This window comes from Piliocolobus tephrosceles, chromosome 10 (assembly GCF_002776525.5).
Source record: "Piliocolobus tephrosceles isolate RC106 chromosome 10, ASM277652v3, whole genome shotgun sequence".
NCBI classification, from domain to species: Eukaryota; Metazoa; Chordata; class Mammalia; order Primates; family Cercopithecidae; genus Piliocolobus; species Piliocolobus tephrosceles.
The window spans coordinates 110951425-110967277 of record NC_045443.1 but is presented as its reverse complement, the minus strand read 5'-3'; the positions used below and the strand labels follow the sequence as shown (position 1 = coordinate 110967277).

Genomic DNA, 15853 nt, shown 5'->3' with positions numbered 1-15853 from the left:
GATGCCCAGCACAGTGTGCAGCACGGCTGTTAGGAGGGCCTACTCTGCCAGGCGCTGTACGAGACTTTGGTGGAAGGGACAGATAAACAAGTCTGTGATCCTGCCCGGGTACGGTGGCTCACACCTGTAATCCCAGCACTTTGGGAGGCCGAGGCACGTGGATCACTTGAGGCCAGGAGTTCGAGACCAGCCTGGCCAAAATAGCAAAACTATCTCTACTAAAATACAAAAATTACCTGGGCATGGTGGTGGGCACCTGTAATCCCAGCTACTCGGGAGGCTGAGGTAGGAGAATCTCTTGAACCCATGAGGTAGAGGTTGCAGTGAGCTGAGATCACACCACTGCCCTCCTGCCTGGGTGATGGAGTGAGACTCCATCTCAAAAAAGGAAAAAAAATAAAAAGTAACTGGGAGGGCCTACTAGGCTGGGAGTAGTCAGGGAGGGCTTCCTGCAAGAAGTGTCCTGGGAACCAAGAATTGGATGGTGAACGTGGATTAACTAGAACGAAAGGAGCCGTGGCACCAAGCAGAAGGAACAGCATGTGCAAAAGCTGGACCAATGCCAGGAGGGTCTGGGCATTCCAGGACCTGACAGCTGACCAGACGAGCTTTACTGGAGACTGACAAGGGCAGAACACAGGGACCAAAAACAGGCAAAGGAGGGCTCTTCAGCAGCTGGAGGAGGGAGCACTTTAGAAAGAGCCCCTCTGGTAAGATTGGGGGTAGGAGGCCGAATGAGAACCTCTGCAATTGTTCTTCGTGGTGGTGGAGATGGAAGGAAGGTATGAATTCAAGCATTGTTTAAGAGAGAAAAATTTTTGGCCAGGCTTGGTGGCCCATCCCTGTAATCCCAGCACGTTGGAAGGCCAAGGCGGGAGGATCACTTGAGCCCAGCAGTTTGAGACTAGCCTGGCCAACATGGCGAGACCCCTTCTCAACAAAAAATTTAAAAATTAGCCTCGTGTGATGCACACCTGTGGTGCCAGCTACTCAGGAGGCTGAGGTAGGAGACTGCTTGAGCCTGGGTGGTTGAGGCTGGAGTGAGCTGTGATCATGCCACTGCACTCCAGCCTGGGTGACACAGACAGAACCTGTCTCAAAAATAAATAAATAAATAAATAAAACTTAGATGATGATAATGCAACCTTTTTTTTATTTTTATTTTTGGAGACGTAGTTTCGCTCTTGTTGCCCAGGCTGGAGTGCAATGGCGCAATCTCAGCTCACTGCAATCTCCGCCTCCCAGGTTCAAGCGATTTTCCTGCCTCAGCTTCCCAAGTAGCTGGGATTACAGGTGCTCGCCACCACACCCAGCTTTTTGTATTTTTAGTAGAGACAGGGTTTCACCATGTTGGTCAGGCTGGTCTCGAACTCCTGACCTCAGGTGATCTACCTGCCTCCGCCTCCCAAAGTGCTGGGATTACAGGTGTGACCCACTGCGTCCAGCCTTGTTTTTTTTTTTTTTTTTTTTTGTTTCTTTTGAGACAGAGTCTCACTCTGTTTCCCAGCCTGGAGTGCAATGGTATGATCTTAGCTCACTGCAACCTCCGCCTCCCAGGTTCAAGCGATTCTCCTGCCTCCGCTTCTCAAGTAGCTGCGATTACAGGTGCCCACCACAATGCCCGGCTAACTTTTTGTATTTTTGGTAGAGACAGGGTTTCACCCTGTTGATCAGGCTAGTCTCAAACTCCTGACCTCAGGTGATCCACCTGCCTTCGCCTTCCAAAGTGCTGGGATTACAGGTGTGACCCACCGTGCCCAGCCTATTTTTTTTTTTTTTTCTTTTTTTTTTGAGACAGAGTCTCACTCTGTTGCCCAGCCTGGAGTGCAATGGTGTGATCTCAGCTCACTGCAACCTCCTCCTCCTGGGTTCAAGTGATTCTCCAGCCTTAGCCTCCTGAGTAGCTGGGAACACAGGGGCACGCCACCACGCCCGGCTAATTTTTATATTTTTAGTGGAGATGGAGTTTCACCATGTTGGCCAGGCTGGTCTCAAACTCATGGTCTCAGGCACTGGGATTACAGATGTGAGCCACCATGCCTGGCCTCCATGTCCTTATCCCGTTCTTATCTAGGCATGTGGGTGTTATTGCCCCCATTGTTCAGAGGAGAAAACTGAGGTTAATTTACTTGCCCAAGATCACTCACCTCGAAGGATGCAAATTAGAATTTCAACCAGGCAGTTTCATGAGAGAGGAGGCTCAGTAGGGGGAGCTGTACTGCCTCCCAATATGATGATTATTGTTCTTCCCAGGGGAGGAAATGGCAGCCCGCCTGCTTCCCTGGCCCCCATTTAGTGTCCTCCTTCCTTGTGCTGGGTGGGACCCTCTTTATCAGAAACCCCTTCGGTGACTTTATCTTCCTGGGAAATTCCTGGGCCCCAGCAAAGCCACAGGCCCAGGCTTAGGGCAAGACTGAAACCCTCCCCCCCGGCAGTATGGAAGGAGCCCAGCTGACTTTTGCTTTTGGGTGGGAGCTGGGGACGGGATAAGGGAATCTCAGGACAGGAACTTGAGACTTGCTTCTGCATTTTTTGGTGGGAATAGTTGATGGAGATTCCTGAGCCTAGGTTGGGATGTGCACACCATCACTCCAGCCTGGGGCACAGACTTTTTCTATAAAGAGCCAGATAGTAGGGCCGGGTGTGGGCTCACATTTGTAGCTCCAGCCACTTAGGAGGTTGAAGTCAGGGGAATTCCTTAAGCCCAAGAGTTTGAGGCTGCAGGGAGCTATACTCATGCTTCTGCACTCCAGCCTGGACAACAGTGAGACCTTGTCTGAAAAAAAAAAAAAAAAAGAGAGAAAAAAAAAGACCAGGCACAGTGAACACACCTATAATCCCAGCACTTTGGGAGGCTGAGGCTGCACTTTGGGATCACTTGAAGCCAGGAGTTTGAGAGTAGCCTGGCCAACATGGTGAAACCCCTTCTCTTCTAAAAATAAAAAAATTAGTCAGGCGTGGTGGCACTTGTCTGTGATCCCAGCTCCTCCAGAGGCTGAGGCAGGATAATCATTTGAACCCAGGAGGCAGAGGTTGCAGTGAGCTGAGATCTGACCGCTGTACTTCAGCCTGGGCAACAGAGCAAGACTCTGTCAAAGAAAGAAAGAGAGAGAGAGAGAAGGAGAAAAAGGAAGGAGAGAGAAAGAGAAAAGAAATATTACTAGACAGTAAATATTTTCAGCTTTGTGGGCCGCATGGTTTCTACAACTACTCAGTGCTCTCACAGTGCCCGGGCAGCCACAGATTGTACGTCAATGAATGGGTGTGGCTGTGCCCCAGTAAATCTTTATGGACATGGAAATTTGGATTTTATATCATTTTACATGTCATGGAAAATTCTTCTTTTGACTTAATGTCTCCCAACCATTTAAAAATGTAAGAATCATTCTTGGCTTGCAGGCTGTGCATAACCAGATGGCGGGCTGGATGTGGTCCAGGGGCCGACGTTTGCTGACCCTTGGCTTACCCATGTGTTAAAGGGGAATCATTCCATTTGCCTCACAGGAGTGTTGGGAAGACTACACGAAATCACTTAGTCATTCAAACAGCCGTTAACTCAAATGTATTAAGCCCCTACTATGGGCCAGTCTCAGGGCAAATACAAGAATGCAGACAAAAAAAATTCAGGCCAGGTTTGGTGGTTCTGATGCCTATAATCCCAGCACATTGGGAGGCTGAGGTGGGAGGAGGGCTTGAGGCCAGGAGTTCGAGACCAGCCTAGACAACGTAGCGAGACCTGCATCTCTACAAAAAGTATTAAAAAAAAAAAAATTAACTGGGTGTGGTGGTGTATGCCTGTAGTCCCAGCTACTCGGGAGGCAAAGGCAGGAGGATCGCATGTGCCCAGGAGTTCGAGGCTGAAGTGAGCCATGATTGCCCCACTGCACTCCAGCCTGAGTGACAAAGCACCCTGTCTCTAAAATAATAAAATTCAGTAAACAAGGAAATGAACAAAATAAAGATTGTGATAACTTCTGTGAATGCAGAAAACTGGGTGTTAATAGTGGAGATAGGGGTAATAGCTACTTTACATGGACAGTCTCTGAGGAGGGCAAATTTGAACACCTGTAATCTCATTTGATTCCTTTATCAATGGGGTTGGTATAATTCGTCCCATTTTACAAATGAGACTGAAGCTGAAAGAGAGGAAGGGAACTGCTGTAGACGGTGGTTGGGCGCGGAGGCTCACGCCTGTAATCCCAGTACTTTGGGAGGCTGAGTTAGGTGGATCATTTGATGTCAGGAGTTCAAGACCAGCCTGGCCAACACGGTGAAACCCTATCCTTACCCAAAATGCAAAAATTAGCCAGATGTGATGTTGCTTGCATGTAGTCCCAGGTACTCAGGTGGCTGAGGCAGATAAATCACTTGAACCCATTAGGTGGAGGTTGCAGTGAGCCAAGATTGTACTACTGCACTCCAGCCTAGACGACAGAGGGAGACTCTGTCTCAAAGGAGAAAAAGGGGCTGGGCCTGGTGGCTCACACCTGTAATCCCAGCACTCTGGGAGGCCAAGGCGGGTAGATCACTTGAGGTTAGAAGTTCGAGACCAGCCTGGCCAACGTGGTGAAACTCCATTTCTACTAAAAATACAAAAATTAGCCAGGTGTGTTGGTGGGCACCTGTAGTCCCAGCTACTCGGGAGGCTGAGGCAGGAGAATCAATTGAATCCAAGAGGCAGAGGTTGCAGTGAGCCGAGATTGTGCCATTGCACTCCGGCCTGGGCAACAGAGTGAGACTGTCTCAAAAAAAAAGAAAGATCTGAGTGACTGAGTGGGTATTATGCTCAGGTTGTCCTGATCTCAAAAAAGTTTTTTTTTTTTTTGAGACGGAGCTTACTCTGTCACTCAGGCTGGAGAGCAGTGGTGCCATCATAGCTCACTGCAGCCTCAACCTCCCAGACTCAAGCAATCCTCTCACCTCAGCCTCCGAAGTAGCTGGGACCACAGGCATGTGCCACCATCCCTGGCTCATTTTTTAACTTTTTTGTAGCAATGGGGTCTTACTGTGTTACCCAAGTTGGTCTCAAACTCCTGGGCTTAAGCGATCCTCCTGCCTCAGCCTCCCAAAGTGTTGGGATTACAGGTGTGAGCCAGTTTACCAGGCCACAGATTTTGTCTTCCCCACTGGCGTGTGCTTTCTGAGGACGGGGCACTGTAGAAAGATTGAGGGGTTGGGGCAGGGCTGAGGGGTTTCAGTCTCTGCTCAAGGGATACTGTATGGTGGGCAGAGCTCTTAGCAAAAATTGGTGAGAAGGCCAGAGGCTCAGAGATAAGAAATCTCACTTCCGGTCTGGTGTTGGTGGGAGTTCAGAGAGGGCTTGTGGAGGAGGTGGAACTGTGGTTTGACAAAGCTTTTAAAAAATTATAATGAAATACACACAACCTAAAATTTACTGTCTTAACTTTTTTTGTTGTTGTTTTTTTTTGAGATGGGGTCTCACTTTGTCACCCAGGCTGGAGTGCCGTGGTATGATCTCGGCTCACTGCAACTTCCGCCTCCTGGGTTCAAGTGATTTTCCTGCCTCGGCCTCCAGAGTAGCTGGGACTACAGGTGCATGTCACCACGCCCAGCTAAATTTTGTATTTTTAATAGAGACGGGGTTTCCCCATGTTGACCAGGCTGGTCGTGAATTCCTGACCTCAAGTGATCCACCTATCTCAGCCTCCCAACATGCTGGGATTACAGGCATGAGCCACCACACCTGGCCAGACTTGCAGTTAAACAATGACATTCCTATCACATTGATCTGAATAAGGCTGCTCATAGCCAGTGTTGGTGCAGGCTTATGAGAATTGCTTTTCCCATTCCTGGTGGGAGTGTATATAGGTAGAGTTTGGCCAGGGCATTTTGGCAAAATCCAGCAATGTTCAAGATCCCCTGTCAGGGTCTTGACCATTTCTTTTGGACTGTATTATTTTGCTGGGCTTTTGTTGACTTCCAGTTGCCAGTTTATTGTTCTAGAACCACTTATAAGCATAGTAGGCTAGAGGTGCTGGGGAACTAAAACCTCCATCTAGCAGTCCTCACCCAGTGACTGATTGGAGTTGGTGTATAAATACCCCAGCTCCCTTGCCTCCTGATTAAGCTCATGGTGGTGGTAACTGGCTCAACCCAGCCTTCATTGGCAGCTATCCCTTCTCTGTACCACTTCTTTTCTTCTATTTCTTTTATTTTTTTTATTTTGAGACAGGCTGTCACCCAGGCTGGAGTGCAGTGGCACAATCATAGCTCTCTGCAACCTCGACCTTTCAGGCTCAGGTGCTCCTCCTACCTCCTTCTCTTGAGTAGTTGGGTCTACAGGTGTATGCCACCAAGCCCAGCTGATTTTTTTGTATTTCTTATAGAGATGGGGTTTTGCCATGGCTGGTCTCGAACTCCTGAGGTCAAGTGATCCTACAGCCTTGGCCTCCCAAAATGCTGCAGTTATAGGCGTCAGCCACCGCCCCCGGGCCCACTTCCCTTTCTCTATGTTTGTGTTCCTTAGCTCTCCCAAACATACTATGTCCCTCTCAATCTTTGTCTCTGAGTCAGCTTCTGGAGGAACCCAGATCAGGATACCCCGACTCAGCACTTTTACTTCTCAGATCCTCTCTGACAACATTTTTCTCACATGTGCTCAGAGAATCATGTGTGAGGAAGTTCATTGGCTATATTGAAAAATTAGGCCTCCCCAAATGCCCAGAAGGGAAATGTTTACCTCAGTGATGTATCACCCATAGTACAAAATACTCTGCTGCGGTGAAAGACTCTGCAGGGAGGCAGGGGAGAACAATGGGCTCTAGAGCCTCAAACTGCCTGGGTTCCAACCCTGACCCTCCCACTGAGTGTACACGGACATTGTCTCAGTCTCCTTTTCTGTTTAATGGGCATGATAATAGTTCCTTCCTCGCAGATTGTTGTGCAGAGTAATTGAGATACTTTTTTTTTTTTTTTGAAACAAGATCTCACTCTATTCCCCAGGCTAAATACAGTACTGCAGCCTCAACCTCCGGGGCTCAGGTGATCCTCCCACCTCAGTCTCCTCAGTAGCTGGGACTACAAGTGCACATTACCATGCCTAGCTAATTTTTTATTTATTTTTTTTGCAGAGATGGGGTCTTGAAATCCTGGGCTCAAGCAGTCCTCCCACCTCAACCTCCCAAAGTGCTGGGATTATAGGCATGAGCCACTGCCCCCAGTCATCATAGAATTATTGTACAGATTAATTGAGATACATTTTAAGCTCTTAGCACTATGCTTCACATATAGAAATCACTATAGTATGTTTCAAATTTTATTATGTGTATTAAGGTATATTAATATTATATATATATATAAAATGGTAAAAGCAAATTGTAGAAACAAGAGATTTGGGATGGATCCATTTCTGTTAAACAAAACAGAGTGTGTAATAAGGTATGTATACAAATGTAATTGATCTGAGAAATGTCTGTAAGGATGTGCTTCAAACTAATTATGGTGGGACCACTGGAGAGGGGGGATTACGGAGAGCAGGGATAAGAAAGTGGAATTTAGAAATCTTTATGTATTTAAAAAAAATATATATATATGTATTCATGAATTACTTGTGTCAATTTCAAGCAGACGTTTATTTTTTAAATTAAAAGTGCATACATAGTTGGTACCCAGAGGGTATGGTGGCCTTGGAGACCAGGCTGAAGGGACGTTATGTTTAGCTGCTTAGATGGGCCTAGTCCAGTCCTCAGGGAGATCTCTGCCCCCGATGTCCCCCTCCCTGCCTTCCTACAGTGTCGCAAAGTGTGTGGCCTGAATGTCTCTGACCGTTGTGACTTCATCCGGACCAACCCCGACTGCCGCAGTGATGGGGGCTACCTGGACTACCTGGAAGGCATCTTCTGCCACTTCCCTCCCAACCTCCTCCCTCTGGCTGTCACCCTCTACGTGAGGCCCTGCCCCGGGGGGGCTGGTGAGAGGGGCTGGTGTCCCCAGCTGGACTTGACTCTCTCCTCCCCGCCGGCTCCCCACCCAGGTTTCCTGGCTGCTCTACTTGTTTCTGATTCTGGGAGTCACCGCGGCCAAGTTGTGAGTTTGGCTCTGGGCTCCGGTCTGGCTTATCAATGGGAGGAGGGGTCCCAGGAGGCTGACATCCGCTCACCCTGGGTTTGGGGGAAGGATAGGGGTCCGGGGCCAGTCACTATGGAAATGTTTCCTGTCTGCTTTTTCTCCATAGTTTCTGCCCCAACTTGTCGGCCATTTCCACCACGCTCAAGCTCTCCCACAACGTGGCAGTATCCTTTTGTCCAGTGTCCTGCACCCTGGAGGGAGGGCAGTTGTGGGGAGGCCGGGGGATAGGGTTGTGGCTCGTGGCCCAGGGAAGGCTTGGGTGGGCTACAGCTGCGATCCTGGCCTGCCTTGACATGCTCCCCACATGGCGTCACCTTCCTGGCATTTGGGAATGGTGCACCTGACATCTTCAGTGCCCTGGTGGCCTTCTCCGACCCGCACACAGCCGGCCTGGCCCTTGGGGCACTGTTTGGTGAGAGCAGCCCCAGTGAGGGGGGCGGGAGAAGCAGCAGGAGAGGGTGCAGGGTGATGAGCTCTGGCCTCCTCTCCCCAGGCGCTGGCGTGCTGGTTACCACGGTGGTGGCCGGAGGCATCACCATCCTACACCCCTTCATGGCTGCCTCCAGGCCCTTCTTCAGGGACATCGTTTTCTACATGGTGGCTGTGTTCCTGACCTTCATCATGCTCTTCCGTGGCAGGGTCACGATGGCATGGGCTCTGGGTGAGCAGCTGTGGGGCTCAGGAGGGAGATCCCAGGGCTGATGGGCAGGAGGTTTAGGAGGTGCCTGGGACAGAGAGATGTGAGGGGTGGTCAGTGGGGGGCTTGATTTGATTACAAGTGACAGAAACCCTCCTCAAGCTGGCTTGCGCAAAAATGGGAACATGTGGGTCACATAACCAAAGAGGCCCAGCAGAGCTGGGGGCTGGGGAGGAAGTATTCAAAAGTTTCACAATTTTTTGGCCAGGCGTGATGGCCTATCATCCCAGCAATTTGAGAGTCTGAGGCAGGAGGATCACTTTGGTTCAGGAGTTTGAGACCAGCCTGGGCAACATAGTGAGACTACATCTCTACAAAAAAGAAAAAACTTAGCTGGGCATGGTGGTGGAGCGTTCCTGTGGCCCCAGTTACTCTAGAAGCTAGGGCAGGAGGATCCCTTGAGCCTAGGAGTTCGAGACTGCAGTGACCCATGATTGTGCCACAGCACTCCAGCCTGGGCAACAGAGCAAGACTCTGTCTCAAAAAAAAATTTTTTTTCATAATTTCCAATTTTAACAAGCAGTACAGATGGGATGCTAACTGGGGCCACCTGGATCGTGAGAGCATACATGTTCCATTCAGATGGCTCAAGGGGTATGAATGGAGGGACGATTTGTGCAGAAGGATAACGAAACCAACAAGGGACACTGAATTGCGAGATACCCAGGGGCCAGCAACAGTGGGAGCTGTGACCATACCTATCCCCTGTGGCAAAAGGGGCAGGGAATGGAGTGGTGGGGCCCAGTGAGAGCTGGAGGGCTGAAGGCCTGGAGCTATACTGAAGAGGGTTGCAGGCCCTGCCAGAGACACGCAGCAGGGAGGGAGTAGGAAGGAACACTCCAAATTCTCTCCTGCTGCTTCTGATTTCCTGTCTGGCCTCCTATTGGCTGAACCTAGTTGTAGCCAGAGCTGCAGGGCTGCCTCCTTCCAGGGCACAGAGTGGGACACCTACCCCTAGTGCTTGAATAGGGTCCTGGAGGTCACTCTGTGTGCCTGGCGTTACCTCCTCAATTGCAAAGGAGACAGGAAGGGAGATGGTCCTGGAAGGTGGGAGGAAGGAGTGGGGAGCTCAAGGAAAAGACCATTTACCCACCGGTACCAGGCTGGGCTAACACACATTGCCACCGCTAAAATGCACCAGTGATAGATAGAACTGCCAGCCTTTGTTCTCTGGGCCTGTAGCCAGGACACCACTTGGTGACGGCCTGCACCACCCTATCTGCAGGTTACCTGGGCTTGTATGTGTTCTATGTGGTCACTGTGATTCTCTGCACCTGGATCTACCGATGGCAACGGAGAGGATCCCTGGTCTACTCCATGCCAGTTACTCCAGGTAAGAGTCTGCATCGGACTCCAGAGAGGACCAGTGGGGACTGGGAGCCTCTGTGCCCTTCACTGCTACCGTGGGTCTCTTGAAGCCGTTGTCGCCACCAAGCTCATGTCCTCTTCATGCTTTTTCTACTCATTCTGCTGAGGTCCCGCCGCCATGCTTCCACTAGTGCCCATGAGCCTCCTCATCGCCTACTGGCTCAAGTGCACTCCTTCCTCCTCTATGCAGTTGCCAGGGCCATCTCTCTAAGAATCGCCACTGCTCCCTGCTTTGATGTTTCCCACCACTTTCAGGGTAAAACCCAAACGCTGCCGTGACAGGGACACTGAGAAATAAAAAATAAATACAAAGAAATCAGTAATATTCAAACATAGTCATATACACAAATACACGCACACACACATGCACCCAGCATACATACACAACTCACACCCATATATAAATACATGCACACATACATACACACACATACACAAATACACGACTCACATGTACGTGCACACATATACATGCACACACGTACACCCAACATATACATAGACAAATACACGCACACATACACAACACACACATACACAAATACATGCACACACATATACAACACACACACAAATATTGTACATATACAACACACACATATACAAATACATGCACACACATATACAACCCACACACACAATATACACACACACATATACAGATACAAACCCATACACATGCACATATAGAAATACATGCACACACATACGCAACACACATACGAAGACATGCGCACACACATGCAGCGCACAAATACATGCACACACACAACATGTACACACAAAAACGTACACACAACGCTATATGAATACATGCACACACATACACAGATACACAACACATACAAACTCATGCACATACAACACACACAAATATATGAACACACATTCTACACACATACAGATACATGCACACACATATACAAATATGTGGACACACATATTTGTGTCCACATAACGCTTCCAACACACAAAAATACATGCACACACACAACACACACATATACAAATATGTGTACCCACAGCACACACATATGCAACACAGATACATGCACACACACACAACACAAATACATGCATGCACATACACAACACACACAAAAACAAATGCACACAAATACACAACATATATACACAAATTCATACACACATACACAACACACACAAATGCACACACAAATACGCAGCACATAGTACACATACAGAAATACACACACCTATACAACACACATATACAAATACATGGACACACGCACAAATAAATACATGAACACAGATACATAACACACACGCAGCGTACTCAGAGGCAGAATCAGGGCTAGAGCTGACTGACTTCTCGCTCGAGGTGAGCCATTTTCCTTTCAGGCCCCTCCTTACAGGTCTCAGGCCTCTCAGCATCCACAGGCCTCCTGAGAAGAGAAAAATAATATAGGTTCCAGATTCTGAAAAGGACAGCACTGAAGTCAATAAATGTTTGAGTTGTGTCTTCGAATGCCCCTATTAACTTTAGTATTTTAGCTGCATGCTTACATTTGGCCATGTTTGATGAGTTAGACTTTTTCACTGTGTAAGAATTCCTGAGCATGCATGCAGACTGCTAGAAATCCAAAATATAGAGGGCCTGGACATGGCTGGGTGCAGTGGCCCCTGCCTGTAATGCCATCATTTTGGGAGGCTGAGGCGGGTAGACTGCTGAGGCCGGGAGTTTGAGACCAGCCTGGCCAACATAGCAAGACTCCATCTCTAAAAAAATTGGTTTTAATTAGCTGGGCATAGTCTCAACTACTCGGGAGGCTGAGGTGGGAGGATAGAGTGAGCCCAGGAGGTCGAGGCTGCAGTGAGCCATGATCATGCCACTGCACTCCAGCCTGGGTGACAGACGAAGATCCTGTCCCAAATAACTAAGTAAATAAGATGGCCTGAACACTTGCACCCCTAAACCTGCTCTGTCCCAGTGTGCTCCCTTGAGAATGGTCTGGGTTCTGTATGTAGCTGGGCCTCTCTCCTGCAGAGATCCTCTCAGACTCCGAGGAGGACCGGGTATCTTCTAATAGCAACAGCTATGACTACGGTGAGTCCATGCCCTGTGCCCAGCTGGGGTGGGGGTAACAGGGAAAGGCTGGGGGTGGAAAGATGGGTCCCTTCAAGACCTGGGCTCCAGGAATGAGGCTCACTGCAGCTCAGGTGAGCCAAGGGCCAGGGTTGTCTGCCCTCTGCTGGGTGCTGGGCTTTGCCTCCTCCCGTAGGGCTGGGAGGACTGGTGGGATGGAGCAGGGAAGGTTTCCTGGAGACCAAGCCAGCTGCAGGCACACCTCACCACCCGACCCCCTGCACACAGGGGACGAGTACCGGCCGCTGTTGTTCTACCAGGAGACCACGGCTCAGATCCTGGCCCGGGCCCTCAATCCCCTGGATTACATGAAGTGGAGAAGGAAGTCAGCATACTGGAAAGCCCTCAAGGTCTTCAAGGTAGGAGGGGTCCTGGAGCCAGGCTCACAGCCTTGTGAGAGCGGCAAGACAGAGGTCACGCTACCCTCTCCAGCTCTATGAGGTGGAGGGCATGGGGTCCACTGAGACCCTCTCAGAATACATGACTTAGAATTTGATGGGGAAACTGAGGCATGGAGCTTGGCTGATGACTTGACCTGGGGCTCTGCCCTCTAGTGGCCCCCAAAGACATCCATATCCTAACCTCTGAAACCTGGGAATATGTTACCTTTATGGCAGAAAGACCTTTGCAGATGTGATTAAAGATCTTGAGATGAGCCTGGCTTATATCCAGTGAGCCCAGTGTCGTCACAGGGGTTGGCACAGGGAAAGAGGGAGGCAGGAGGGTCAGAGTCAGAGACTGAGAAGTGGCGACAGGAGCACAGGGTGGAGTGATGTGGGGCCAGGAAGGCAGGCGGCCCCTGGAAGCTGGAAGGACCCTCATTCTCCCCTAGAGCTTCCAGAAGGAACAGCCCTGTTAACAACTTGACTTCAGGACTTCTGCCCTCCAGAACTGTCCAAGAATACATTTGTGCTATTGACAGTCGCTCTGTTTGTGGTCATTTGTCCCAGTAGCCAGAGGCACCCCGGCGCTTAGCCTGGGACCCACACACAGTCGGTGCTTCAGCAACGGCGGGAGCTCTTGAGTCACTGAAGTCCGTCTGTGGCGGCTGGGATTCAGGCTCCCCTACCGACACCCTCCCACCTTTGCCCCCTTGACAGCTGCCTGTGGAGTTCCTGCTGCTTCTCACAGTCCCTGTCGTGGACCCGGACAAGGATGACCGGAACTGGAAACGGCCCCTCAACTGTCTGCATCTGGTTATCAGCCCCCTGGTTGTGGTCCTGACCCTGCAGTCGGGGACCTGTGAGTATCCCCTACCCCGGGCCAACCCACCTTCCACCTCCTTCCCACGTTCTGGAGTTTTCTTCCACCCAGGCTGGAGTACAGTGGCACGATCTCAGCTCATTGCAGCCTCCCTCCGCCTCTCAGGTTCAAGTGATCATCCCGTCTCAGCCTCCCTGGCAGCTGGAATTACAGGCGTGCACTACCATGCCCGGCTAATTTTTGTATTTTTCGTAGAGACGGGATTTCACCATGATGGCCAGGCTGGTCTTAGATTCCTGACCTCAAGTGATCCGTCCATCTTGGCCTTCCGAAATGCTGGGATTACAGGCATGAGCCACCATGCATGGTGGAGTTTTCTTCTCAACCACATGAGGGAGGTTTGGGCTAGAGGCAGAAACCTGGATATACAGCAGGCGCTTACTATGTGCTTGTGCCATAAGGGACACCAGCCGGGAAGTTCACCCAGGGGACCGCCTGTAGTCAGTTGATCCAATCTTGCTGGCCCCAGATGGAGGCTGCAAAACAGGTGACCCAGGGCCAAATCCAGTCCTCTGGCTTGTTTGCCTGCATTTAAAATTTGGGGGATTTTACATTAAAATCTGGATTTTGGCTTCTCAAGATCTGGGCCACATTCCTGAAGGCAAAACTGGCTGGAGCAGAGAAGGGGGCACCCCCTATGGGGTGCCTGCGGCCTGAATCATCACAGTCCCCTCCATTGCCTGTTGGGTGCTCTGGGCTGAGCTTCCTTCCCTCGTTTGTGTTCCCTCGTTTGTGTGACCTGGCTGGTCCCCACTGGCATTTGAATTTTCCCATCTGCCCCAGAATGTCCTTTTCTTTCTTGCCCTGCTCTGGCCAAGGAAATGCTCAGGCTTGTCTGATGTCTTCTAACTCCTGCTACCCAGGTTTCTTCCTGTTGTCTAACTTTAGTATCTCATGCTGTCTGTTTCCTATCATCTAGGCTCCTCCCCCTCAGCCCCGGGGCATTGCCTGGAGGTGGGAGTAGGACTCTGGTGCAAATGCCTAGCTGGGCGTGGTGTTGTGCGCTATAACAGAGTCAGGATGAAACTCCATCGGGATGAAACAGCCTCCTTGCCACATTCCCTGTGCATTTCTCCCCTGGTTTGTGGGAGGATGCAGGCATAGAGGGAAGGAGATAGGAGGAAAGGTGATTGATAGTGACTCAGAGCCGAAAAGGGCCACCCCCTAGGGCCGTCTGGTTCATCACAGTCCTCCATTCTTCATCCATTCTCTACGGAGCGGGGAAGCCTTGCCTTTCAGGCCAGGGCAAATCCAGGGACTTGCTTTCACAAGCGATGTGGCATCTTTATTTATTTATTTATTTTTATTTTATTTTATTTTGAAATGGACTCTGACTGTCACCCAGGCCCGAGTACAGTGGCGCGATCTCAGCTCACTGTAACCTCCACCTCCAGGGCTCAAGCGATTCTCCTGCCTCAGCCTCCCGAGTAGCTGGGATTACAGGCAACTGCCACCATGCTTGACTAATTTTTGTATGTGTTGTGGCTTCTTAAACGAGTGATTCGCACACATCAGTCATTCACAGACCGTCTTCCCAATTTTTCTCTTACTCTATACTATTACATTTGATATTTTTCTTTGTTTTTCTTGAGACAGAATCTCACTCTGTCACCCAGGCTGGAGTGCAGTGGCACAATCTCGGCTCACTGCAACCACCACCTCCGGGGCAAGCAATCCTCCTGCCTCAGCCTTCTGAGTAGTTGGGACTACAAGCACCCGCCACCATGCCCAGCTGATTTTTGTATTTTTAGTAGAGATGGGGTTTCACCATGTTGGCCAGGCTGGTCTTGAACTCCTGACCTCGGGCGATCCGCCCACCTCAGCTTCCCAAAGTGCTGGGATTATAGGTGTGAGCCACCATACCCGGCCGAGGCCTCTGAGACTCTGAGCCAGCTGCCTCCTACAGCCTTTTCTGTGCTATTCCTGGTGCAGGTCTGCTTGATTCCATCTTACCCAACTCCCCTCTTCCCACAGAGTCCTTGTACCCCTCTGCTTAACACTCAGCTCAGATCCTCAGTGTCTTCACGCCCCAGCCACCTCCTAAAATTTCTCTAGCACAGGAGTGGCAGATACATGGAAAGGGCTTCCAACCCAGGCGTCTGGATCCAAAGCCAGCACTGAGGTAAAAATCCCATGCTAGCAAAATTATCTCAGGAGCTGGGTCCAGTGGCACACACCTGCAGTCCCCACTACTCAGGAAGCTGAGGTGGGAGGATGGCTTGAGCCCAGGAGTTTGAGGCTGCAGTGAGCTGTGATTGTGCCAGTGCACTCCAGCTTGGTTGACAGAACGAGACCCTGTCTCAAAAAAAAAAAAAAAAAAAAAAAAA

At 50.1% G+C, this 15853-nt stretch overlaps 1 protein-coding gene across 5 annotated transcripts in view; it reads left to right on the top strand.

Moving 5' to 3' along the window:
- SLC8B1 (solute carrier family 8 member B1) overlaps positions 1 to 15853 on the top strand; it is a 34971-nt gene that overhangs the window by 6294 nt on the left and 12824 nt on the right. For 4 of the 5 annotated variants that reach the window (XM_023204024.2, XM_023204015.2, XM_023204008.2 and 1 more), the window contains exons 3-11: positions 7753 to 7905; positions 7994 to 8046; positions 8195 to 8252; positions 8395 to 8500; positions 8582 to 8749; positions 10011 to 10118; positions 12165 to 12224; positions 12492 to 12622; positions 13364 to 13505. In XM_023204024.2, the coding sequence (XP_023059792.1) occupies positions 7753 to 7905; positions 7994 to 8046; positions 8195 to 8252; positions 8395 to 8500; positions 8582 to 8749; positions 10011 to 10118; positions 12165 to 12224; positions 12492 to 12622; positions 13364 to 13505 (979 nt within the window). Of the gene's footprint in view, positions 1 to 7752; positions 7906 to 7993; positions 8047 to 8194; positions 8253 to 8392; positions 8501 to 8581; positions 8750 to 10010; positions 10119 to 12164; positions 12225 to 12491; positions 12623 to 13363; positions 13506 to 15853 lie in introns of those variants that run through there. The other variant, XM_023204042.3, reaches the window with a different exon arrangement.